Source organism: Chenopodium quinoa, unplaced genomic scaffold (genome assembly GCF_001683475.1).
Source record: "Chenopodium quinoa cultivar QQ74 unplaced genomic scaffold, ASM168347v1, whole genome shotgun sequence".
Classification (NCBI taxonomy): Eukaryota; Viridiplantae; Streptophyta; class Magnoliopsida; order Caryophyllales; family Amaranthaceae; genus Chenopodium; species Chenopodium quinoa.
Window position 1 is genome coordinate 679,698 of NW_018745461.1, and position 27,130 is coordinate 706,827.

The 27,130-nt window shown below is 37.4% G+C and overlaps 1 protein-coding gene across 1 annotated transcript; it reads left to right on the plus strand.

Annotated features, from left to right (window-relative positions):
* Positions 1 to 1,201: 1,201 nt before the first annotated feature.
* Positions 1,202 to 27,120, plus strand: LOC110715007 (DNA repair protein RAD50-like). The gene is made up of 27 exons (XM_021893579.1): positions 1,202 to 1,572; positions 1,980 to 2,066; positions 2,173 to 2,340; positions 3,099 to 3,274; positions 3,829 to 3,943; positions 5,675 to 5,903; positions 6,002 to 6,180; positions 6,992 to 7,162; positions 15,408 to 15,512; positions 15,627 to 15,734; positions 15,835 to 16,046; positions 16,163 to 16,255; positions 17,795 to 17,922; positions 18,477 to 18,591; positions 18,670 to 18,799; positions 19,485 to 19,694; positions 20,099 to 20,307; positions 21,130 to 21,331; positions 22,878 to 23,047; positions 23,144 to 23,468; positions 24,207 to 24,332; positions 24,410 to 24,462; positions 24,923 to 25,073; positions 25,184 to 25,246; positions 25,352 to 25,485; positions 25,565 to 25,693; positions 26,620 to 27,120. Exons 1-27 carry the CDS (start codon positions 1,450 to 1,452, stop codon positions 26,657 to 26,659), a joined length of 3,951 nt encoding a protein of 1,316 aa, XP_021749271.1. The 5' UTR covers positions 1,202 to 1,449; the 3' UTR covers positions 26,660 to 27,120.
* The last annotated feature ends 10 nt before the right edge of the window (positions 27,121 to 27,130 follow it).

Genomic DNA, 27,130 nt, shown 5'->3' on the forward strand with positions numbered 1-27,130 from the left:
TCATAAAGTATTATCCTCAACTTTTGACTATGATGGGTGACATATGCACTATTGAGGTCTGACTATCGATTATGAAGTATTACCTCTGTCCTTATTTGTTTGCCACATAAATTTTTTGAGATGGTACCGTCGTTTTTAAATTCCACCCTCCTCCTTCCTTCCCCAGGTTTACCCACCTTCCATTGATACCATTATTTCCACCATGTCTCCACCTTCCACTGGTGGCACCACCACATCGAAAAATTCTATGAATAATTGTGAAATTATGGCTGATTAACCTCAAAGATATAGTGGTGAGCATGTTCTCCATTGAAGGTGTAAAAAATGGTGGAGATCGAGGGAGGGAGAAGGAGGGACTTCAATGGAGGATGGAGAAAAGACGAAGCTTCAATGGAGGATTGAGGAGCTTCAATTCTCCTCTATTATACCATTACTCATAAGTTACACTCCTCTAGTCCTTTTCTTTATAAAAAGTGTTTTGAGAAATAGTTTTTGAAATGTGAATAGTCGTTCTGAAGTCATATTCTATAATACATTTAGAAATTCTAATGAATAGTTACTTCCCATTGTTTACCAAATAACTTTATAACATGTCACAAACATATATTTTATTAGAATGAGTTCGAACTTGGATCTTGACTCTAAGGATCGAGAATTATTCAACCACCTAATCTATCCATTTTATTATACTCCCTCTATTTTTTTAAACCTTAATGATTTTTCCTTTTATTCCCTAAACATTGAAGAGCAGGGGAAGGGGACAAACACTTTTTATTGCTTTATTTCTTAGACTAATTCAACGAAAGCCGTTAATAATAGGAAAATGCTATACATAGCCCTTAGGGCTACATATAAGCATTTAATTTACTCTAGAAAATTGTTAAAAATTTCAAAATTCATGACAAAAACACACTAATTACACCGATTTGCGCATGTTCTTGTCATGAATTCTTAACTTTATATATTTTTCAAGAGTAAATTTAATGCTTAAGTATAGCCCTAAGGGCTATGTATTAATATTACGGAGTAATAGTTTTCATTAATATAACCGCTATCACCCTTCTGGTTTCACTATTACAGTATCGTAACCCTCCTACATGGACGGTATAAAGGGAATTACGAGTAATTTGTACTCGTACTAACCAAAGCAAATGGGGAATTAAATTTTTGGCTTACTTCGTAAGTCCGTAACCAATTTTATTTAATCGTTCGAGTATTCCCGCGCCCATTACAGAGTCGCAAAACTCCATATAAACAACTCACAAAACTTTTTGAGTGAAAATAATTGAAAATTAAACCCCCACAAAACCCTTGTTTTCATCTCTCACACTTTCGCCGGGAAAAAATTCCGGCGAAAACTCCATTAATTTTGCAGCAAATTGATCAAAATCACTCAAATCAGAGAAAACCCTTTAAAATTCGCAGCAAATTGTATAGAAAGCAGCAAAAATGAGTACAGTAGACAAGATGCTGATTAAAGGAATCCGGAGTTTCGACCCGGAAAACAAGCATGTCATCACCTTCTTCAAACCCTTAACCTTAATCGTGGGGTCCAATGGCGCCGGAAAAACTGTATATTTCTATTTTATTTTATTTTATTTTATTTTTTTTGTATTTTTTTGGTTACCCATTTTCTTATTTTTGTTGTAAATAACCTTAATTTTTCTGGGGTTTGAATGTAATATATTGCTTGGTATTTTTATTTATTAGATTATAGTGGGGTGTTTATTTGCTTTTAATATATTGTTGGTGATTAAATTGAGTTGCCCATTTCCTCTTTTGATTTTTTTTTTTAAAAAAAAAATTATATGTTAGTTGCAAAGTGTATAACATTTAGGGATGAAAAAGGGTGAAGTTTTGCTAATGATGGGCAATTAATTGAAAATTGATATTGAAATTGTAATTTAGAAGGATGATTAATGTACTTGGAATTGTAGGATTACTCTATATTGTTTGTGATTAGTTTGATTTGGGTGTAGACTGTAATCGAGTGCTTGAAGGTTGCATGCACCGGGGAGTTGCCTCCGAATGCTAGGTCGGGTCAAAGCTTCATTCATGATCCCAAGGTTTCTAATTCTCTCAGCTATATTTTTTTAATTTGTTTGGATTGTTTTGTTTTATTGGAGATTGGTGCTAATATGAGGGTTTTGCTTTGTTGGGTATGAATGGTAGGTGGCGGGAGAGACAGAGACAAAAGCGCAAATTAAGCTCCGGTTTAAGACAGCCGCAGGGAAAGATGTTGTGTGTATAAGGTCGTTTCAGCTAACTCAAAAGGCGTCTAAGATGGAGTATAAAGCTATTGAAAGTGTGCTCCAGACTATTAACCCAAATACAGGGGAGGTGAATACATGCTCATTAATGCTATCGTTGTGTTGTACGTCATAGATTGTTTATCTGCAGCAATTATTGAAACTTGGATGTTGCTAGAATCATTGTTTAGTGATTATTCAACGGCTATTTTTTTAAACCTTTGCAGCTTTAGGTGTTGTGCGAATTGCCTAATTTCATGTGTTGGGTGATGGATTGTTCAATGTATTTAACGGTTTATGTTGCATAGTTAATTGTTCATCAGTGGTATTTTTCTTCCTTTTTGGACGAAATGGTAGAGCTCTATGGTAATATATGTCCTCTAGAACTCTAGAAGGGATATACATAGCCCTAGAAATCCAGGATATCATTGAGACTTGAATATAAAAGGAGAATTTTATTTATTTGCCAACTATTAAGCCTAAACTTTTGCTCAATGCAACTCTAGCCCATATGCTATGCTCACATGTGTTTATCATATTGTCAATTTGCTGGTAAGAAGGTGCATGTTAGGCATTGTAATCTGTAAATTCTTACTATTAATTTTATTTTACGAGGAAAATATATGGTAAAATTGATGTAGGTGCTAGCCTCCCTTTCTTCCTTTGATATGTTTCAGTCTCCATCCTTTGAATTGTTTGTCTGAAGGATGATGAGACCTTGCAATTAATAGTTTTAGTTCTTACCCTGCATGCTACTGTGTCTGTGTATAATCTGTAAACTTGTATATGTCTTGCTGAAAAGGAAAAGTAGGTCCTCCACTCACACATTATTCTCTTACTTCCTTTTAGAAAGTTTGCCTCAGCTACAGATGTGCTGATATGGATCGAGAAATCCCTGCACTGATGGGTGTTTCTAAAGCGATTCTAGAAAATGTGATATTTGTGCACCAAGATGAGGCTAACTGGCCATTGCAAGACTCCTCCACTCTGAAAAAAAAATTTGATGATATATTCTCTGCGACCCGGTAAGGCTGTAGTCACTTGGCATTATGATGACGTGAATTTTTTTTGATGTGATTTGGAGCATAATTGTATGCTTTTTTTTAAAAAATCTTCTTTATAATTAGCGGAGGCATTCATGCTTCAACAGGGTAGTGGGAGCTCTATGTTTATACCATCTACCAATTGCCATTGTCACTAACAATCTCTGTATAGGTTTCGACTTAGGAGTCATAACTCATAACAACAACCTTTTAAGCAAAATTGCTTAAGGCCATTAATTAGATCTAGGCATATGCATGTCTTGAAAGGGTGCACCAGTGGAGGTAGTCGGCAGTTCTGCATAGTAATAATTAGTAAACATCACGAGGGATGGCTCATAAAAAAAAAACTTACTATTATGTCATAGTTGGGCTTCTATTTATTGCTGAACTAATGCAATTATAATTATGGAGAAAATAGTGCTGTGAGATACTGAGATGACATTATATATAAATTGTTGGCACCTTGACTTGTTTTCATTATTAAGTATAGCCTGAGTTGAGAATTGGATTGAGCTCTTTCAATGTGCTTTGACCAGATACACTAAGGCATTGGAGGTCATCAAGAAGCTCCATAAAGAGCAGGCCCAAGGGATCAAGACATACAAGCTGAAATTAGAGCATCTGCAAACATTGAAAGATTCTGCTTATAAGGTTTTCCTTCTTGTTCTCCTAGAGTCTTAGACATATGCTTCCTGCATCTTTTTTGGTCAGCTTCGTTTTGTGTAGTTTTGTTATGCAGTGTGGAATTTTATTTGGTACCCGAGTCTTGTATATTATGAGTGATCTACGTACCATTTATTTGTGAATTAGTGTAAATAGGGGGCATATATCAATGCGTTTGAAGTTGAGTTCACTCTTTCTCTCTCTTCAATCTGGACTTCTTTCATTCTTTCTCTTCGACCTTATCTTCTCTCTTTTCTAAATGTCTTCTTCCGTCACAAATTCAAAACTTTCTATTTTCTCTTTTCCTTTTTTGGATGAGCTTATTCTCCGTGTTCTTTCTCCTCTTTGACAGTATGAGTTTTTTTTTTTTAATGGTTTTCTTATTTTCCATTTTAGCTAACAGATTGACTGGTACCCACCCTTTGTTATATTTTTTTCAATGTAAAACGCACATTTTGATTATACAGTCATGTGAACCCCCCCCCCCCCCATCTCTCTAATTGTTTTATTTTTTTTCAATTCCTTAAAACTATTTTTTTGGCCTTCTTTTTTAATCAATAAAAGTTATAACCTTAAAAAGAAATAAAATTAGAACAAAAACAAAAGACAAAGTTTCGTCTCATTATCTTGTATATGAAAGGTGCACGGCCTTTGCCTTGCACCTTGGCTCCATTGACCATCTGCGCCTTGTGTGTCTCGCACCATTTAAAACTTAAGATTTGCTGTCCATTTAGAGAATTTTTCAATTTTTCAAACTTTACTCACAATCATCGGATGCAGGTAGCTAGTTTTCATCTATGGTTCTTGGAAGATTGTATGTGTTTTATCTGCTGTAGGTAAAAGGGGAAGGGAAGCTGAGATCAGTCAATGTAAGGGAAAGGTTAAGTCCTTTTTCCTTATCTAGTCCTCCTCCCCCTTCTCCAAAAAATGGTAGGGTAGAGCATGAGGGGAAATGGTGCAATATAATGCACCAGTGGTTAGTCTGTCCACCAGTCATAGGAAGGCTTAGGGGGTACGTGAGATAGTAGCACTGCAGTACCCACAACTGGGACCAAATGCCTTTTTCTTCACGTTTATTGGGTTCGTTGTCGTATGACTTGTATCTTTGACAGGTGTATACCTTGGAGGTAGTTCAACAGTCCTGTTTCTGTCCTTCTACTCATTCTTCTAGTCTATTCATATTAAATTATTATGGTAATGATATGTGCAACCATAAGGTGTACCCACGACTGGGACCAAATGCCTTTTTCTTCACGTTTATTGGGTTCGTTGTCGTATGACTTGTATCTTTGACTGGTGTATACCTTGGAGGTAGTTCAACAGTCCTGTTTCTGTCCTTCTACTCATTCTTCTAGTCTATTCATATTAAATTATTATGGTAATGATATGTACAACCATAAGGTCTAACTATAAGCATTAAATTTCATTCCTAATTGGTATTAGTCTCGGAATGTATGACAAAGTCACACGTTGATCACTAGTATTAATGCTTACTTTGTGCATGATGCTTAACTTTTTCTAATAATTATCCCTTAGGGCTGTACATATAATTTTCCTTTGTGTTAAGTTGCAATTTCTTCTAGCCATATGTGTCGAATTCCTCTGTTGTAGTTTTGGTGATCTATAGTTATTTGTCTTTAATTGTTGTAGTTGGAAACATTAATGTTTGTTTTCCTTGGGATGTTCTGATGGTCTGCGGCTTTGATCATTCTCTGACAGTTACGAGATAGTATTGCTCAAGATCAGGAAAGAACAGAATGTTTGAAAGTTCAAATGCAGAATTTGGATAAGGAAATCGAAGAGGTTGATGCGAAGATACAATGTACTGAAACTAAGCTAAAAGATCTTCGTAAGCTTCAGGATCAGATAACCGAAAAGAGTGCCACAAGAAGTGCTTCATATAACGAGCAGGTTCAAAGGCATCAAGCGCTCATAGAAGAAATCGAAGGTCTGTCAATCTGTTGTGTCTCATTTATTCATGAGTGTGCTAATTGCATTAATATTCTTTATTTGTGGATATTGCATTCAATATTGTTTGTATTTCAGATACTGATGAAGAACTGAAGGAGTGTAAGGAAAAGTTTGATGAAAAAATTTCTCAGCAGGATAGGCTAATTGCCAAATTGGTCAGAGAAGGAGATGACTTAGAGAAAACAAGTATTATCCTTAGCAAAAAAGTTACTGAGTATCTTGTAGAGATAAGCAAACTTCAAAGTGCAGCAGATGTAAGTCTACCATATATATTGTATAAGTAAATTTCACAAGGTAACTCTTTTTTTAACAAGATGCCAGCACTCCAGCAGGGACCTTTGGTCCATAGTGTTTATGCATGGACCATTCCTCAGAATATCCTATATATCAACTCCCTACACTGCATTGACATGATGAAGCTTTCCATTCCAACTACTTATAAAATAATCCAAAGTTTAATTTCTATGTAATTCACTGTCTTAGACTTATAAATAAAAGAGCATGTACATTTGTTGAAATATTTTATGAAGCGTTGATGAGGGCAGGTTTATAACTATCTCACTCCTTCATCTGAGGTTGTGCTGTCAGTATCATGGGTGCGGATTGGGTTTTTTTTTTTTTTTTGGGGGGGGGTCAACTCTTGTGGGCATTGACTTGAGATAAAGCCACTTGAAGCATAAGACTCCCCCCCCCCCCAAAAAAAAAAAAAAAAAAAAATCCTGACATTTTGCTCTTATTTTTGAGTAGCCTATTTATAATATAAAATTTTCATTGTGATAACTCCAAGATATGATGAATAGGATGAGAGTCAATAGACTGAGCAGGGAATGAATGAGTTTTATTTACCCCCTTTATAAATTAGGGGGAGTGGCAGTAGTTATTGCTTTAGCTCATGTTGAGGGTTGTGATAGTCATTGAATTTTTTTTTAATTTATTATTATTATTTTTTCACATGAAAAAACCATGGGGAGTTACGTTGTGTGATTTACCTAAAATTATATTTGTTGCCTGTTTCATTTTCTTTATTATTTACAATTATTGGATGTTTTTTGCTTTTGGCTCCAGGCTCATACTGAGTTAAAGAATGACAGGGACTCCATGATCAAAGAGCTCTATTCTCTGCACAATTTGGGATCCCTTACAAATGGTCCTTTCAGTGATGAAACAACTTTGAGTTGTACAAGTTATATAAATGAGAAGATACTTGACTTGGAGAAGGATTTAAACGAGAAGAAGGTCAGTTCTACCTTTTCTATGATTTTGTGAACAATCTTTGGGCTTTCTGATGCTTGTGATGTGCAAAAGCATATGTTCCTACATTTGTATTTCCATTGGATTTTAGACTTAATGATATGCTTTCTCATTGGTGGGCTTGCTCACTAAAATTAGTTTCATGAGTCTGGTCATCACCAATCACTCCAACCATTTAAAACTCTTTCTGAGTTGGTGTAGAATTAAGTAGGGAGGAAAAAATGACCAGATTCTACATCATGGACTGAGAAAGATTTAATGGGAGGGAGAGAAGAAATAGGCAAGATTGTTGATGGTCATGGTAGATTGGTAGTAGGAGTATAAAAGGATAGATGTGGAAATTATAGGAGAAAGACGTGTTGCTTACTTGGGAGAAGGGATATTATATTTTCCCCTGGTAATGGAGTACTGGAGTGGAGTACACTCTCAACTTTACCCTCTCTTTAACCCTGCTCTTCCTCGTGAATGCTGGAGATTGGAGAATCAGTAGCATCTGTATATGGAGTATATTATCAATTTATCATGTTTGTACTTTTTTTACTTACTAGGGTGGCTACCCTCTCTTTAACCCTGCTCTTCCTCATGGCTAGCCAATGCGGAGAAGTTATCAAGGCTTGTCTTTTTGCTAAAGATTTTAGCTTGTACATAGTTATGATTAGAAAGCATTTCGCATGTAAAATGTCTTATGCAATCTTTAAATACCTTGAAACTGATAAGAATTAATACAATGAACCTTTAGAAAGAGTAATAATCGACTATTAAGTTCAAAATCATATATCCTTAACCTTTTTGTCACGGATTCAAGTAATCCAAATCTCAATGCGGGTCAACCCTTGATCAAGGTCTATGCAAGGAAGAGGAAAGTAGCAGCAAGGATGGCAACAAAGGAGGACACACCATGCTTTGACAACTCCAAATGAGAAGATGACAAAAGTAATTAAAGATTAGAGAAGGAAAGGAAGGCAACTAGTTTCCTTGTGCCTTATCTATGTTTTTCTTAATTTAGCTTTAAGTAATCACATGTATTACTAAGGTCAGCTTGGCCATCTTAGTTAAATATTGTAGTAATAGCAAGAGGGAAGGGATCCAGAAAATTAGTGAAAACATTTAGTGAGAGTTGTAGCCTCAAGCTACTAAGGAGAGTGATAGCCTCAAGTTATCAATTGTAACCTTCCCTATCTTAATCAATCAAGCTTAAGCCTTCCTTCTCTTTAAATTATTGCAAATTGCTAGAATTAATTGATAGCCGTAGGCAGTACATTACAAATTGGTATCAGAGCAGGCGGTCTTGCGGCGGCCGGTGACCGGAAACCATCACTCCGATATTAAAAAAAAAAAATAAATAAAAAAAGATGGAACCCAGCACCACGCAACGACTGGACACCATGGACGAAACACTTACTGAGTTGAAAAGATAGATGGCCGCGATCGCCGAGAAGCTGCAAACACCTGACGACCATCTCTCACGAGCGGTGGCAGCAACGGTAAGGGCATCCATGGAGGAAGAACGGAGGAAAACAGAGGAGGCACTTACCGCCACCATCAACAAACTGGAGGACCGCCTTGATCGGTTCTGAGAGACGGTGGACGGTCAAGGGGCCGTCGACCGAGCAAAAATCACCAAGCTCCAGCAAGAAGTAGAAAAAGTGAAGCAAAATCGACCCCAAACTAATACTCCGTTCATACAACTGGAGGATGAGAACGAGTCGCAACCGGGGTTCGATCGAGCTCCAACACCAAGGGGTGGAAGGTCGAATGATGAACAGGAGTGGCGACCGCCAAAGCCAGGGGCTGGCGCGGTGGAAACCGGAGAGGAGGTGGAGACGGCGGCGATCCCGGCAGTGGTGGGCGGTGGAGACACCGAAAGCTGGAGATTCCGGTGTTCGACGGGTCCGACCCGGATAACTGGATTACACGAGCAGAAATGTACTTTGAGGTCCACTGATTGACGAAAAGGGAGAAGATGGAGGCGTCGATCGTCGCCATGGACGGGGCGGCGTTGAGGTGGTTCCAGTGGGAGCAAAAACGTCGGTCGTTCTACGGTTGGCCCGACCTTAAGCAGAAACTCTCGGGGGAATTCCGACCCTCTAACGTAGGTTCCTTGCATGAACAGTGGTTAGCGGTGTTGCAGCAAGATGGAACGGTCTTCGAGTACCGGCGGCGCTTCATAGAAAGGGCCGCTCCGTTGGAAGATATACCGGAAAGTCTAATGCTAGGCCAATTTATCAACGGCTTGAGGAAAGACATTAAGGCTGAACTGAGATTTACTCAACCCCCCAAGTTTAGAAAGAGCTATGGAAGTAGCTGGTAGAATTAAGGAGAGGAATAAATTTCAAGTGGAGCAGAGGAAGGCAGGAGGAAGTTGGAAGAATGGGCCAAGCATGGGAGGGCCGAGCTCCAGCAACCCAGTAGACAAAGGGGGGGGGGGAGCGTTGGGCTCATTAAGACTTATGGGCTCCCCAGCACCGTGGGCCCAAAGTCATGGCCCAAAGCCCCGGAATCATCTTAAGGGTCCGTGAACCACGTGCAGCCCACCAGTAGCAAGACGGTCGGCACCACCCAACGGTTAACCGAGTTGGAGTCACAAGATCGGAGAGCGAAGGGACTTTGTTTTCGATGTGATGAGAGGTGGGGGGTGGGCCACCGATGTAAGAGAAAGGAGCTCACACTCATGGTAGCCGGTGAAGAAGAAAATGATTTAGAAAATGAGGAACACGAAGAGGAAATACGAGAAACAAGTGAGACCGCCGTTGGAGTTTCCCTATGTTCGGTGGTGGGGCTTTCAAATCCAAAAACAATGAAAATTGGTGGCAAGGTGAAGGGGCGACGGGTGGTAGTGATGGTGGATCCAGGTGCAACACATAATTTTATATCAACACAATTAGTAGTGGAGTTGTCTTTAGGGGTGCATGGGGGTAGGGAGTTCGGGGTGGCCCTCGGGAATGGAGACACGGTGAAGGGCCGTGGTGTGTGCCAGAATGTGAAGGTTGAGCTAGATGGAGGAGTGACCATCGTGGAGGAGTTCCTTCCATTGTCGTTGGGTAATGCCGAGGTTATACTCGGAATTACATGGTTAGAAAAGTTGGGCTCCGTGGTCACAAATTGGAAAACTCACGTTATGAGGTTTACCGTCGCCGGAGTTCCGGTGATTTTGGTCGGCGACCCCACTCTTGAGAAGTCCCAAATATCGTTGAAAGTCATGGTTAAAAGTTTGTGTAAGGAGAAAGTTGGGCTCTTGGTGGAAATCAGCAAGTTAGAAGGAGAGGAAATGGGCCAAAACACAAGGCCCATTCCAGATTTTCTTGAGGGCCTCATTGAGAAAAATCAGAAAGTCTTCCACATGCCCATGGGACTCCCACCCAAACATGAGCATGAACATTCAACTGTTCTCAAAGAAGGTAGCAATCCCGTAAGTGTACGGCCGTACCGCTATCCTCAAATCCAAAAAGACGAAATCGAGAAACTCATCCGTGAGATGATTGAGGCCGGAATAATTCGACCCTCTACGAGCCCTTTTTCTAGCCCGGTCTTACTTGTCAAAAAGAAAGATGGATCTTGGCGTTTTTGTGTAGATTACCGAGCTTCAAACAAGGAAACGGTGCCGGATATATACCCCATTCCGGTTATCGACGAACTCCTTGATGAGCTCCATGGAGCAAAAATTTTCTCAAAACTCGATTTAAAATCGGGTTACCATCAAATTCGGGTTAAACCAGAAGACGTGCCAAAAACCGCTTTTCGTACTCATGAGGGGCATTACGAATTTCTAGTAATGCCATTCGGCCTTACTAATGCTCCGGCCACCTTTAAATCGTTAATGAACGATGTTTTCCGTCCTTTCCTACGGAAGTTCGTTTTGGTATTTTTTGATGACATTTTGGTGTATAGCCAAAATGAGTGTGATCATGCAAAACACTTGGAAGAAGTGTTTGAGAAGTTGGGCATGCACAAGTTATACGCCAATCTCAAGAAATGTGAGTTTGGCCAAACTCAAGTGGCCTACTTGGGCCATGTTATTTCTTGTCAAGGAGTGTCCATGGATCAAGAGAAGGTGCAAGCAATTATGAATTGGGCCTACCAAAGAATATAAGGGAGCTTAGAGGCTTTCTTGGGTTGACGGGCTATTATCGAAAATTTGTAGCCCGGTATGCGTTGATTGCGGGCCCACTTACGGCCCAACTCAAAAAAGATTGCTTTGGTTGGACCGAAGAGGCAATCCAAGCCTTCCAACGGCTTAAGGAGGCCATGATCACCGCTCCCGTTTTAGCCATGCTGGATTTCTCGAAGGAGTTTGTAGTGGAGGCCGACGCATCGGGGTATGGGCTTGGAGCGGTTCTCATGCAAGCTAACCGGCCCATAGCCTATTATAGCAAGATGTTGGGCATTCGAGCCCAAGTTAAGTCCATCTACGACAAGGAACTCATGGCTATTTGTTTAGCTATTGTCCGATGGAAGCATTACTTGATGGGACGCCATTTTGTTGTGAGAACCGATCAACAAAGTCTCCGGTATCTCACTCAACAAAGGGAGGTGGGAGGTGAGTACCAAAAATGGCTAAGGAAGCTAGTCGGGTTTGACTTTGAAGTTCAATACAAACCCGGAGCTTCTAATCGAGTAGCGGATGCTCTATCCCGAATTGGGGGAGAAATGGGCCAAGTGATCCCCAAGGCCCAATTTGCTGCCATGGTTTCCTCAATTTGGGTGGACTGGACAGAATTGGAGAAGGAGATTGAAGCTGACTCATGTTTGGGCCAAATTAAAAGGGCCCTAAGTGAAGGTAATGGTCCAAGTGGGTTCAAGATGGAAGGAAATAGACTCCTTTATAAGGAGAGGATCGTGATACCCAAAAGCTCTAAGTTTGTCTCCGAGCTTTTGAGGGAATATCACGCCACCCCTACGGGCGGTCATGATGGGGAGATTAAGTCGTATTTGCGGGCCGCCGCCGACTGGTATTGGCAGGGTATGAGGAAGGATGTCGGGGAGTTTGTGAGAAGGTGCGAGGTCTGCCAACGAAACAAAGTAGCCCAGCAGCATCCCCTCGGCCTTTTGCAACCGCTTCCAATCCCAGCAGCGATTTGGGAGGATTTGTCTATGGACTTTATCGAGGGATTGCTCGTGTCCAAGGGGATTGATTCGATTTTGGTGGTAGTGGATCGGCTATCAAAGTATAGTCACTTTATCGGTTTAAAACACCCATTTAATGCGCTGAGAGTGGCTGATTGTTTTATTCGCGAGGTGGTGCGCCTCCATGGATTTCCATCCTCGATTGTGTCGGATCGCGACAGAGTTTTCATGAGTATATTTCGGAAAGAATTATTCAGGCTACAAGGAACCCAATTGAAGCGGAGTACTGCTTATCACCCACAATCCGACGGTCAAATGGAGATCGTCAATAAAGGACTTGAGGTATATTTACGGTGTTTCGTAGCGGGGCAACCGAAACAATGGGCTAAATGGCTGGCATGGGCGGAGTACTCTTATAATACGTCTCCACACACCTCGACCAAGATGACACCTTTCAAGGTAGTCTACGGTAGAGATCCGCCTAAGTTGTGGCGAGTGGGAACGGGCAAACACCTGTTGGCTCCCTAGAGGAGAGCTTGAGGGAGCGTGATTTTGTGTTAGAGGAATTACGGCTCAATTTGGTACATTCTCAACTCGTCATGAAGGAGTATGCGGATAAGAAAAGGAAAGATGCAGAATTCGAGGAAGGGGAAGCAGTGTCTTTGAAGCTTAGGCCGTACCGGCAGAAATCTCTAGCGAAGCGCCCTTTTGAGAAACTAGCAGCACGGTATTATGGACCATTCAAGGTGCTGCAACGAATTGGGCGGGTGGCCTACAAATTAGAGTTGCCACCAACTTGCAAGCTCCACCCTGTTTTTCACATCTCCCAATTGAAACGCGCGGTGGGGAATGCCTCGGTCAATTCGACGATTCCAGAGCAACTCACTGATGAGTGCGAGTTAGTGGCGGAACCTGTTGCAATTCTGGATGTTAGAGCAGCGGATGCCGAGTTGGGGAAAGGTTGGGAGGTCCTGGTCAAATGGAAAGGATTGCCGGAGTTCGTAGCAACGTGGGAAGATGGTGACGCCATGGATCAACGCTTCCCTGACTTCCACCTTGAGGACAAGGTGAGTCTTTTGGGGCGGGGTATTGTCACGGATTCAAGTAATCCAAATCTCAATGCGGGTCAACCCTTGATCAAGGTCTATGCAAGGAAGAGGAAAGTAGCAGCAAGGATGGCAACAAAGGAGGACACACCATGCTTTGACAACTCCAAATGAGAAGATGACAAAAGTAATTAAAGATTAGAGAAGGAAAGGAAGGCAACTAGTTTCCTTGTGCCTTATCTATGTTTTTCTTAATTTAGCTTCAAGTAATCACATGTATTACTAAGGTCAGCTTGGCCATCTTAGTTAAATATTGTAGTAGTAGCAAGAGGGAAGGGGTCCAGAAAATTAGTGAAAACATTTGGTGAGAGTTGTAGCCTCAAGCTACTAAGGAGAGTGATAGCCTCAAGTTATCAATTGTAACCTTCCCTATCTTAATCAATCAAGCTTAAGCCTTCCTTCTCTTTAAATTATTGCAAATTGCTAGAATTAATTGATAGCCGTAGGCAGTACATTACACTTTTCTTATGTATTTTAAAGAGTAAAAAATAGCATTTACATGCTTTTCTTATAGAGTCTAGATGATTCTCTAGAATAAAATTTTGATACATATTACAAGCTGAAAAACAAAAAGAAACAAACAGAGGAATAATGAAATTTTGCATCAATTTGTTCTTTGGTACCCTCTGAGTAGTTAGGACTCTAGGACTCTCAGGTGTTAAATTTTAGTTTTGAGTTTGGATTTTGCTCAAATCCAATGCAACGTACATTTATACTTAGTATTGCTGTTAAGTCTAATATGATCATCTAATATAAAGTTTGATAGCTTGAACCCAATGTAAAAATCCAAAATAATAAAATACGGAGTAGCTTTTTTTTTTTTTCCCTCTCTTTGTATATTGGTCCAGGGGCTTTAATTTTTATTTTTTAATACTCTGTAATTAAACCCAATGTAAGAAGAGCTGAGTTATCCAATGCAGGCAAGCTTGAGCTAAGCTTAATTCAACTCAACAATACAAAGAAATATAGTAAATCATTAAACTGATACTCATTAGATGCAGAGCATATAGCATTATTAGGATGCATCATATCAGAATCTCACCAGAAAAGTGGTATCTTCTCTTCTAACAAGTAACAAGTAACAATAAACCTTTAAGGTAGGTTAGGATTGATAAGAGAAATACTCACACCTCTTTTCCTTCAAATATAGAATATACATCCAGAGCCTAAGCACAAAGGCATTCTACTCCCTTTAAAAAACATGTACCTTGAAAAATTGCATCTTTTAAAGTTGTGGACTCTCATTTTATGCTCTTAATCCCAAAATTATAATCGAAATTTAGATGTCATTTGCATCTCATAACAACGAATCTAATAGCAATGTTGAAAGCCACCTTTGTAAAATTCTACAATCCCCAAAATCAAAACCAAAGTACAATCTAAATATCATAAATAAAAATCCTAAAAAATCTTATAGGGAAAAAATTAAAGTACCTTTTGATTAGATTTGTGGTAGCGCTTAACTGGACAAACCACAAAGTCACTGACAAATATTCATGAAATGATCAAATTGAAAGAATAGAAAGAGATATGAGGGGCTTCCATGGGGTAGTGCTCGGAAGTTGGTATATTTCCCTCGCTTATAGTGTTTCTGGTTCTCCATTCACTTTAATTATCTACTATATTTTTTTCTTTCAAAATCCAATCAAATTTAGGAAAAATAGATTAATACCCAGACCCTAAAATTTAAAAAGGATAATACCTTAAAATCTAAAATTAATCAAAACCTTATAAAAAAGTTGAAATTAAAACTGAAAAATACCTTTGAAGATTGTTAGTGACTTTGTGGTTCAAATTTGAAACCAATAATTCAACCGATTGAATGTGAAGATGAAAAAGTACGTAATAACATAGAGAAGATATACAATATTAAAAAAAAAAAATCTTGTAATATTAAATAGGGGCAAATGCATAAATACACATTTTTGGGGTTATAATTGTCACAACACTATTCATAAGAGCAAGATTCTACTTTTTATACAGTAGGGATCTATGAACCTCCTTGCCATTTTTACACCATCTTTCTTTGCTTGTAAAATATTTAACTGAGATTGTTACAGAAAACAAATGAAACTGAAATTAAAGCAGCACTGGACTCCTATAATGATGCTAATAACAGTCTGAAGAATCTTGAAGCCAAAAGGAGGGCCAATGCGGACTATAAGGTTGTTACAATTTTTTATTTTTTATTTTTTATTTTTTTTAAAATAAAAATCTGCTTAATTTCATTCATGTCCACATAATATTAAGTGTCATGTCTTCTGGGTTGTTCCTTACAGAATAAGATTTTGAAACACATTAAAGAAAAAAAGAGTGAACGTAAGTCATATGAAGATCAGCTATCTGGATTTGATCTCCCTCGCTTAGATGAAAGAGAAAGGCACATGGTAATATATCTGTTTATGGGTTTCTTCTATGACGTTTCCCCTGCTTGATTACTACTTCTTAGTTCTTAAACCATTATACTTTATAATTTATTTGTTTTAGAATCTTGAGTTGGAGAGGAAGACAAAGCAACTTGCTGAAAGAGATTTTGATTCTATTATAATGCAAAAGCAAAGTGAAATCTTCAACTTGAACAGTAAGATTAAATCTCTGAATCGCGAAAGAGATATCTTGGCTGGTGATTCTGATAATAGAGCAGAGTTGGCTGCGAAGAAATCAGAGATAGAAAAACACAAGAAAAAGTTAAACAAAATGTCAGTTTACAAGCTCTGGAGCTGTTCATGTTTTGTGTGTTTGTTGAGGATAGATTTTATAAACTCCTGTGCTGCCTGATATATCTTCAAACTAACGTATTTTGCTCTTTTTCTAGAATGGATGAGTACAAGGATAAGATCAGAGGAGTGCTAAAAGGGAGACTCCCACCAGAGAAGGATTTGAGAAGTGAAATTCTAAAGGCTAAAAGGTTATTTTCAAGCTTTTGAAGATCTACTTTGATCTTTTTCTTCTTTTATATGTCTTGATTTTGGTTCACACCAAGTCACGATTTGAATGATATAGGGGTTTATTAGTTTATTGTGAGCTTCCTAAATCATGATCTATTTCTATTATATAACTGAAGGAGGAGGTGGTGGTGCCCCCATTAACTGCCAAGTTATCTTTACTTCATAATTAGTTCTAAAATGATCAACAATATAGAACCCGGCATATATGGATTAAATTAAAAGGCCAAATTGTCAACTTTTCTTATTTGTAGAGCTAATCAAGGACATAATTGATGCATGAATAAACAAACATAAATGAAATAAAAATAGCATATTGAAATAACTTCTATTTCAATAAAAACAATATAAGGAAATGAGCATTAGGCTATAAGATAACTATTTTGGTATAAATACATATTCCTATTACGATGGTTTGCTTGGGTGTAGTTTTCCCACTTTTTAATTAGTAATGAAGAATTATATAAAAAAGACTTCATAAGGCACATACAAAGTGAGGGCCCTGGGCAAGAAAGCTCATTCCCTTAAGCTATCATGAAGCAATTTATCTTCATAACAAGAAAGTTAAGGGTATTGATTAGAGTCTGAAACATGACTCCAACTGTACATAAGTTTCGACATACGGAACTTGAAAGTCTCAACTAAGGGAAGCTATATCATTAAAAAAATCTGTTTGCTTATTTCTAAGTGCACCGCCAAATTGGCAATGGAACTAATTAAGGAGTGCATACTTATATCCTTCTTTGTTTTGTCTATGGTGATTGGTGAGGAATCAATCAAAGCCTTAATCCCATAAGTGGGGTCGGCTAACATGAATCAAATTTTATTATTCCGTGTAGTGATCGACATAAATCTTCCTTCTCCATCCCTTACAATCCAATGCTTCATCATCATGCAAACCCATAAACTTCATATCCTTCCTAACTCCTTTTAGCCAAGTCATTTTCGGTCTCCCTCTCCCTCGTTTAACCCCTCCATGGTCCCACTTTTATATGACTTCTTACACTTTTATATTCTAACTTTGACTACTTTTATTTATTATTTTACAATGAGTCAATGATAAAGGTCCTTATTTCAATTGTTAAGGTTATAAACATTGTAAAAAGTCAAAATGATGAACTTATTGAGAAATGGATGAAGTAGATTCATTGGTACTTTCTTGTGGAATTTTTTTGGGGTAATTTTTTGGATGAAGTATATTTTTATTCTTATTATTATCTTGAGTCCGTGTACAAAAGTTATTAACATTTACGTTCTGTACATGAATAAAGGCAAGTGGTAAGGGAGTGATGATGTAGTGATTGGGTGCAAGAAAAGGGGAGAGTGTAAAAATGGGAGGGTGTAAAAAAAAAGTTGAATAAAGAGAGTGAGTGAAAAGGGGTAAATAATGTGGGTTAAAAGAAGGAAAGGTAGGGAATAGGTTTACCAAAAATGGACTAAAGTGAAAGTGTTAAAAACTTTCGGACATGGGGAAAATCTTTATTTTTTCATTATATGTGCAGCTCTACAAACAATGAGTTTGATGACCTTATTCCCAAGTCCCGCGAGGTTGAAAACGAAGTTTCCTTGTTGCAGTTGAAGATCAAAGAAGTCAGCAATAATTTAAATAAATTTCAAAGAGATATGAACTGTAAGTTTGATTTTTAATCTCATGGAGTAGCTAAATGCTGTAGTTGCTTGGGACATGATTTTTGGGTCAAATGGGACTTTTGTTTGGGTATGGAGTGTCATCAATACTCTATGTTCGCTGAGCTATAAATGCTGTAACTTTGGTTTGTAAATGAGCATATTTTGCTGTGAATTCCATTTCATTTCCTTTTATGATACAAAGTGCAATATGCACCCTTCATATACATATTATAATCCTCCACCCCCACCCCCACCCCCACCCCACCCCTTTGGTATTTGGCAATTTCATTTGCCTTATACTTGTAAGCCAAGTTGGCCCCTGTCTTCAAAGATTTTTATGCTTGAATGCTGGTGTTTCCTGTATCGTGTTAGAATTGTCTCATTTTGAACAATGTTTGTATGTAAGAAGTATACTAATCATAGCCTTGTTGATGGAGAAATGAGTTTTATTGTTGCTAATTCATCTGAATATTTCAAAGATATATGCACTTATTTTAATTGTTTGTCTTATACACCTAACTCTTCATCTAAATGCCTCTCCATGTATATTTTCAGCTAGGAAGAAGTTCATTGAGTCAAAACTTCAATTACTGGATCAGCAACTTTTTGGTGTTGATTCCTATCTGCTAGCCTTGAATAAGGCCAAAGAGAAAAGAGATGCTCTGAGAAGGTTCTAGACATATTATGCTCTTTAGAAGCAGGCATGACTTCTGTTTATGTACTAATTATTCTGACTAATGCGATGCAGTAAATACGATATGGAAGAGGGTATGCGCAAAATGTTTGTTCCGTTTGAATTTACTGCTCGAAACCATCATATTTGTCCTTGTTGCGCACGTCCTTTTTCTGCTGAAGAGGAGGATGAATTTGTCAAGAAGGTAGGATATTTACTAGTTTTTACTGAAGTTTTCATCAAAGATTTAATGCTGTAGGCTCTCTTCAATCCCTTGGGTAAGATTGCATGCATTTGAGTGATTTGACCCCTTATATCGTTGTAGGTGGGAGCCGAGAGCCTTATGAGAGGACTTGGGGCTTTGTTCTCTTCACTTTATTCATAATACCTTTTACTAGTTAAAAATATACCACATCAGATCATACCACAAAAATTCAGACCAGACCAAACAAAAACCTCTTACTATGTATTTACATTTTCTTAATGCCATATATCTTTAGTTTCATATTTGTAAAAAATATGAATTTTAGATCTTTTATTATACACTTTAAGGTGAATCTAACAAGAACCTACTTGAATGGTTTTTTATTAATTAACGTACAACTAAGGTCTATGTTCAGTCAAATCAGAGAACTGGACTAGACCAGACCAAAAAAAAAAATCAAATCAGACCAGACTGTAGAAATTCAAACCTGAACACCTTATTTCAGATGAAGAGAACAAAGTCTCGATTACTAAATTTGAGTAACGGTGTGATATGATATAGTCAGAGCCTCAGAGGCCTACTTTACAGATTTTTTTTTTCTTTGGTTGATCTTGTAAAAGCCTTATGATCTCTACAATGTCTTTTTCCTATTTTACAAAATGCACTTCTTTTGGTTTATGCTCAGCAAAAGGAAAGTATGGCCACTACTGGAGAGCGATTGAAGGAGGTGGAAGCAGAGGCTGCGAGTGCTGATTCTATTTTTCAGCAGTTGTACAGTCTCCGAGCAGCATATGATGAGTATTCTAAATTTAAAGAAGAGGCAATACCGCAAGCAGAGGCGGAGCTAGCTAATTTAAATGAAGAGTTGGATCAGAAGACGCAGGCACTCGATGATGTAATATTTTGGACTTCCGTATTTTGGACTTGTGTTCTCTTATCTTCTAGCAATAACGTTAGCTGTGTGTGTGTGTGTGTGTGTGCCACTGTGCCTGCGAGATTTATTCACGACACTTGTCTACTAAATGAGTTCAAGAGATTCACCTGAAATATTTCATTGTAGGTTTTTCACATGGTGATCATATCTAAGTTTTGTAGTGGATCATTACATAGGCTTGTTGCTTTCTTATGTAGTTACAGTGTTGACATTAAGTTTGTTCAATGTGTTAAATAAGTTCTGAAGTTCCATCTTTGCCTTTTTTCAGATTTAACTGCTATAAAAATCAAGATTGTGTTATGATGTTAGTCCTGATAATCCATGGTTCTTGAGTCTTATACTACACTGTTTATTGTTTCATGTAGATTTCATGTATAGTTGCCCAAGTAAAGGCTGACAAGGATTCAGTTGAAGCCTTGGTATTGCCTGTGGAGACAGCGGACATGCATTTCCTAGAGATCCAGACTTTAAAAAGTCAAGTCGTGACGTTGGAAGACAAGCTTGATTATCGAGGGCTGGATGTTCGATCTATGGAAGACATCAAGTCAGAGATCAATGATCTGCAGAACAATAAGTATATATATATTATCCTGATTGTTTTCCTATTTTGTTTGTGTTTGAGCATGATATGTTTCTCTTTTCCTCTGCTGAGATATAAATTCCTCGTCACATGTGCTTTTACGTTTAAGCAATATATAGAGATATGAAGATTGCTTTAGCTTCTAACTTCATACCAATGTTTGAAGTCATGTACTTAGAGCATAGCCAAACGTTAACCATTTAGGATGGTTATTGGGACAGAGAATGTGAAAAAATAATTAAAAAATGAAGAGAGAGAAATTTTTGGGAATAAAAAGCAATAACCTGGTTGTGGAAATAACCAGGTTATAAAGCTTGGTTATTGAGTGAAGTAGTAGGGCCAATTTGCTTGGTCATTGAGTGAAAGAGGGAGATTGTGTGGTGGGGTTGGGTAAAAGTAAGAGAGATAAGATGTGTAACCATGGTCAACCATTGGGCTACATTGGTTATTAAGTGGGTATAAGAGTGGTTATAAATGAGGTGGAAGATAGAGAAATTAATTAAATAAGTGTTTACTCTTAGTGATAACTTTTTGCTTTGCTGAATCTACATGTTATGTGCAGTGTGCCTGTCACATTTGAGGATTGAGTGTTTGAACTAAGCTCTTTCACTTGCCTTGTTGAAAATTGACCTCCTTTTCCTCTTTTCTCTCTCTTCTTTGTTTTCCTTAAGTAGATTGGGCATATTTCTAGCAGTTCTATGAAATAGCAATATAGGCACTCTGACTGAAATTGTAGACAGCTTCACTGTTTTTGTAACACTATTTCCCTCCCATTTTTGTCTCCTTTCAATGTGGCTTATTTTCTGTGCTATGAAGGGATAAATTGCAAGATGATATCGAGAAGTTAAGAGAAGAACAAAAGTATATCACGGAAGATTTAAATAGCACCACCCTTCGGTTGTACTCAATTAGGGAGGAGAAAATGAAAGCTGCTGCTGTATTGAATAATTTTAATAAAGTGGAAGATGAGCTTCAAAGTTTGATGGAGGAGAAAAGTCAGGTGGAGCTTGAGGAAAAGGTAACCTATAGAATAGATGTTTTTGGTTAAATTAGCATTAATGCACAGCTTTTGATTTTGTTTTGTTTTTTTTTTTTTTTTAAAGCATTGTCCAATCTGCAATGCCTCTTGCTTTACCCCAAAATGCTGTTTTCTTGAATTTATATTGAAATATTTGATGCAGATGAAACCAGCAATTGTTGATTTGTTGGTCTATCAAAATTGTACTCCGTACTAAAACAATACCAATTATTTACCTTGATAAAAAAAAAAATGTGTTAAGCTAGACTGGTAGGCAAATCTTAGGCGAGAATACACGTCAAAAAGGAGCATTAGGCTAAAACGAATCAAATTTAATCTGAATTTGATTATTGGAATTGAATACTAGCAGTCTTTGGAGACACTATTAGTTGATAGTTAAATTTTATTTTGGAGATTTGACCGCTGGTCTTGTTTAATGTATTTTTGCTGACAAAGTTGTGGGGATTATATTTGTATTATTCTGTTGTTAAATTGTCTTTCTTAGCCTCTAAACTCTGCTGAAATAAGTTCCTCACATAAGAAAAGTGTGATGCTCTGCCCTGATTTTAATTTTTACTTAGTTTGTGGCTTCTTGCTCCATGATCAGCCCTCCACTCTTCCGGCACCCCATAATTGAGACTTTAATAATTGACGTAAAAATCTCTTATCAAAATCAGAAGGCAAAGCAACTAAAATTAGGTGAATTACAACACTAATAACAGATTAACTGATCTTCTTTGAGACTACAACACTTCAAAACAAAAAGAGCACAATCAAGAGTTTCAAACTAATTCTCTATCTTTCCTATAAATCCTTATGTAATTGGTATATTTTCCCTTGTAAATTTCATTTAAGCATATGAATTTTAATCTAAAAATTGATCAAACCTAAGTTACTCAAGCTCGGGTACCCATGTCCAACATAGATATGTGTCCATTTATCCGACTCGGATGTTATGCGAAATTATTCCACTCCCACGATTTAGGCCCAAAATGAAGGATCTAAGTGTCCTATATGTTTGGGTGTCGAGGATTTGACATAGGTACTTGAGGTAAAAATGAAGAGTCTGAGTAACTTAGGATCAAACCATTTAAACTTGATGTTAATGGGGCTTTGTTTTATCTGAAGTACCATTACTTTTGAATCTTTATTGGTTTATCGTTTTTCATTGGATATATTCAATTTAATTCTAAGAATAGAGTAGCATGATTTTGTGAGATTATTGATATGGCAGAAGTTTTGTCTATTGTTTAAAATTAGGATTATTTCATTGTATCTGGATTTTTTAGGACACATCATACAGAACTCAACAGATATATTGATTGCACTATTCTAGGTCCATTTTGTTATTGAATATTTTGAAGTGAGGTTTATTTATGTACTCAACAATTTTGTAATTGGTATTATTGTTGTTTGATTGATTGTAGTTCATTTAATTTGTGTTCGATTGTTTATTGATTATAAACAATGTAAAAGCAGAATAATGTGTATTTATCTTTGAATATGATTTTGATGAGCTGAAGTTAATTTCTTTTCATAATTGCAGCAACATGCTGAGGTTATTAATCCTTTGGCCAAGGAGACATCAAAATTGCTAAGTGATTACAATGCTCTTAAAAAAAAACTTGACTGTGAATATGAGAGGCAAGCTGATCTGTGGAGAAGTCAACAGCAGCAGCTCAAAGACCTTCTCAAACTTAATTTCAAGATAGAAGAGTATGCAACTCAATCATGCCTTTGGTCATTTGGTTGTCCTTTCTTGTGCCCTTGACTTCTTTCCATGTGACTTTTTTTATAGCATTCTGCTGGCAGGTTTGATGAGACTAAGAAAGCAGAGCGCTTAAAGGAACTACAAGTAAGAAAGTCACAAGCAGAATCCCAGATTGAGAACTCTGGTCAAAAGAAGAAAAAAATATCTGATGAACTGGAAAGTGCACGGGAATTCAATAAGAACCAAGAGTTACTGAGACATAATATTAATGAAAACATTATATATCGGGAGGCAAAAGCCAGAGTAGATGAGCTTACTCGTGACCTTGAGTTGCTGGAGCAGAGACTAGTAGAGATTGGTAGTGCTGAGTTAATTGAATCTGAACTATTTAAGTTAGGCAAAGAAAGAGATAGGCTTCTGTCTGAGGTATTCTTAATCTCATTCATCAGTTTAACTGAAGTAATAAATCATTGTGTCGCATGATTCTTGTGATACCTGATTGCATTTCAATTTACTAAAATATTGGCAGATGCTATGTTACTACTAGTGGTGGGATTTATTTCGGTTTCCCTATAACAGTTATGGATCTGTGTATGTGTCATATTATCAGCTACAAGCCTACAAGTCATATCTGATATCACCTACTTTTATCAGATGTCTGGCTACAATTATTTCAATTGGTTGGAAATTTTGTGATGCATTTTGCACCAAGTTGGTGGCCGTTTACTAAAGCATCTATGCTGGATGCAATCCAACATGTATCTGCTGAATCTGAAGTATAGATTTGTATTATGACGATCAAGCATTCTGCATTAGGGCCTAAGAGGGCCTTTTATTCTGTTTTATTTTTCTGCGTTTGGGGAAAGTAATTGCTGTTTCACTTACCTGCCACTACCTCTGCTTCATACATGTGACTATCATATATTCTGCATGGATTCCTAACTTTTTATTGCACTCCCTTTGCCTGCTTGGAAGCCATATTTTCATGCCTTACTTGGAATGTTTTTTTTATGCTTGAAATCTGTCTAAAAATGTGATATATCTTGTCATGTATGCTTTCATAAAAAAAAAATTAAAACAAATAAAAACATACTGGGTTAGTTGAGTTGCCATAGAATGTTCTGCAGATATTAACTAAATTTATAACTTCTGTAATATCTATAGTTGAATAGGTTTCATGGTACAATGTCCGTGTATGAGAGCAACATATCAAAAAACAAGAGTGATCTTAAACAGCCACAATACAACGATATAGACAAACGCCACTTCGACCAATTTATCCAGCTCAAGGTAACTATCACACAGCTTTTACATCCTTTCCCTAAGCTAATTTCATTGTATTAATGACTATTGTCTGATTTTTACAGACTACAGAAATGGCAAACAAAGACCTTGATAGATACTACAACGCTCTTGACAAGTAAGCACTCCCTCATTAATCTAGAGAACAGTATATTTTATCTGGAAATTAAGCTTTTGTTTCCTGTTTTCTTCAGAATTTATGTACTTCCAGTATATAATGTAGGTTCTTTTTTATTTTTCCTTTTTCTTTTGATATCTTCTTTGTTTGACACTGTTGCTATATGCCAATGTGATTAATTTTTTTTTTTCCCCTGAAGATTTAATATCTTTGCAATTAACTAGTGTACAAGTCTATAATATTTTGACCTCAGTTTTGTATTGGGTGAACTAGGAAAGTCTCTTATTTCTGTGTTGATAACTTGATATTACTGTCAGGCCTTGAATACTTTGTCCAGCACTTGTAGTCATAAAGCTTTGCCCTCTTATACCACACATTTTGTCACTTTACGGTTTACGGGCTTTATGTGCTTGTTGCTAATGTTGAACATAGCTTCTTATGTTGGCTTACCTTCCTCCAGAGCCCTGATGCGTTTTCACACTATGAAAATGGAAGAAATAAATAGAATTATTCGCGAAATCTGGCAGCAAACATACAGAGGCCAGGACATTGATTACATATACATACATTCTGATTCTGAGGGTGCTGGAACTAGATCTTACAGTTATAAGGTAATATCATATTCTTGACTACGTAATAGTTCTTCATTAAGTTTGTTGCTTTACAAAAGCCCTTAACATCAGTGTATATATTTATTAATTGTCCGTGATTTCTGTTTCAGGTGCTCATGCAGACAGGTGATGCTGAGCTTGAAATGCGAGGAAGGTGCAGTGCTGGCCAGAAGGTGAGGCAGGCAGTCTGCATGTCTATAGAGATAACTTATATTGTTTTCCATTTATACTTGTTTGTTATTTCTAACTTTCTCATTCCATGGAATTTGCATCTCTAGGTTCTTGCTTCACTTATTATAAGATTGGCCTTGGCAGAAACCTTTTGCCTCCATTGTGGAATCTTAGCACTCGATGAGCCAACAACAAACTTGGATGGCCCAAATTCTGAGAGTTTGGCTGCTGCTCTTCTTAGGTATGCATAGTATTTGCAGAGGTTCATACCTGTTACTAATTAAATTCTAAACATCTTAGTTTTGGGTCATCCTCTTCAGAATCATGGAAGACAGAAAAGGCCAGGAGAATTTTCAGTTAATTGTTATCACTCATGATGAACGGTTTGCTCAGCTAATTGGTCAACGACAGCATGCGGAGAAATATTACCGGGTTTACAAAGATGAACAGTAAGGGCCTGCCTATTTCCTTGCTAACCTTATGCTATTTTCCCTGTTATGCTATGGTGGTCTGCTGGCCACTGTTGATTCCTCTAATGATTGACCAGTGGTAGTGGTGGTTGGCTGGGGCTGGGATGAGGGAATTTCTTTTTAAAAAAACTCCTATGTTTCTTATAACAAATTTAGCTTTCTTATGTTCTTTAGGAAACTATCTATAATACCTTATACCTAAAGATAGTAACTATCTATAATTCTATAGTAATCTTTAGGAAACTATCTATAGTAACCTTATACCTAAAGATATTTCTCAAAATTCCTAATCAACCCTGATTTTGTTAAAATTCTTAAATCACCTTTGAAATTGAAATCTGAAAGTGAGTTTACGTGTTTGAATTTAGTTGTAGTGAATTTTTTTCTACATTTTTTTTTTTTTTTTTGGTTTCTCACTTCACACTTTTTTTTTCCAACTGTTATTCAATCGATTATATGATCCATTTTAGCCGACACCAAATCGTTGGGACTGTTGTTGTTATGCTGTCCATAGTACCGTTATTTAGGAGAACTTTCTCTACAGCAGGGTCGATTTGAAAATCTCAAATAAGTCAGGGCCGTGTTCAGGAATGGCTCTAATATACAGAAATACCAATAGTACTGCCATAGTTCTTTTACTGTATGGGTTATAGATTATTTAGCATATTTTCTTCCTTTTTTATTTTTTTGCATGTTTGTTTGAATTGGGTTTGCAAAAGAAAGTGACATGAATAAAATGGGCTTGGTAGAAGCAAATAGAGAAGAGGATCTTTGTGGATTAACATGGGAGATTAATTATTTGTTCATGCAGCCAACCCCATCCTTTTGAGAAGGCTTTGCATTTGTGTGTTTGTATGCATGTTGTTTGTTTTTATCTAATAATATTTTTCGTTCTATTTTTGCAGTCAACATAGCATAATTTCTGCTCAGGAAATCTTTGATTGAAGTTCCTTAAGGTGCTCCATTGGTCTCCATTCTGTTGACCCTTTCCACCAGCCTATACTGAGTTTTTCATATCACTTGGTTTGAGGTGACTGATTCTGTACATCCTGCCTTCATCCAGCTTTTGATGTTTCTCTTAAAAGAAGTGAATACTTCACTTGTCTGCACATTTAGGTCACTTACATGGATCTTATTTATCATATGTATTGTCGTTCTCAGAGCATAGCGGAATATGAAGTGTATAAGCTGAAACATTGGTAGGCATTTGTGGTTGAATATCAGTATACCACTAAGGTTTGTTTGTATAGAGTTTGAAATGAGAGGAATGTGTGCGGTGTCCATTGAAATGAGTTTGCTATGTTACCACAGAACGTTGCTTTGTAAGATGTGCCTGATTTTTACCGTACAGAGTATATATTTTTGTTTTAGCTATTCTCGATAATCATTGAATTGTTTCATAATCACTATTCTTCC

Excerpts from the sequence above, each read along its gene's own strand:
- LOC110715007 (XM_021893579.1), top strand. The coding sequence starts at position 1,450 with ATGAGTACAGTAGACAAGATGCTGATTAAAGGAATCCGGAGTTTCGAC. Across the intron at positions 16,047-16,162 it reads AAGAAAAAGTTAAACAAAAT|AATGGATGAGTACAAGGATA; the intron begins GTCAGTTTACAA and ends CTCTTTTTCTAG. Across the intron at positions 21,332-22,877 it reads AGGTGGAGCTTGAGGAAAAG|CAACATGCTGAGGTTATTAA; the intron begins GTAACCTATAGA and ends TCATAATTGCAG.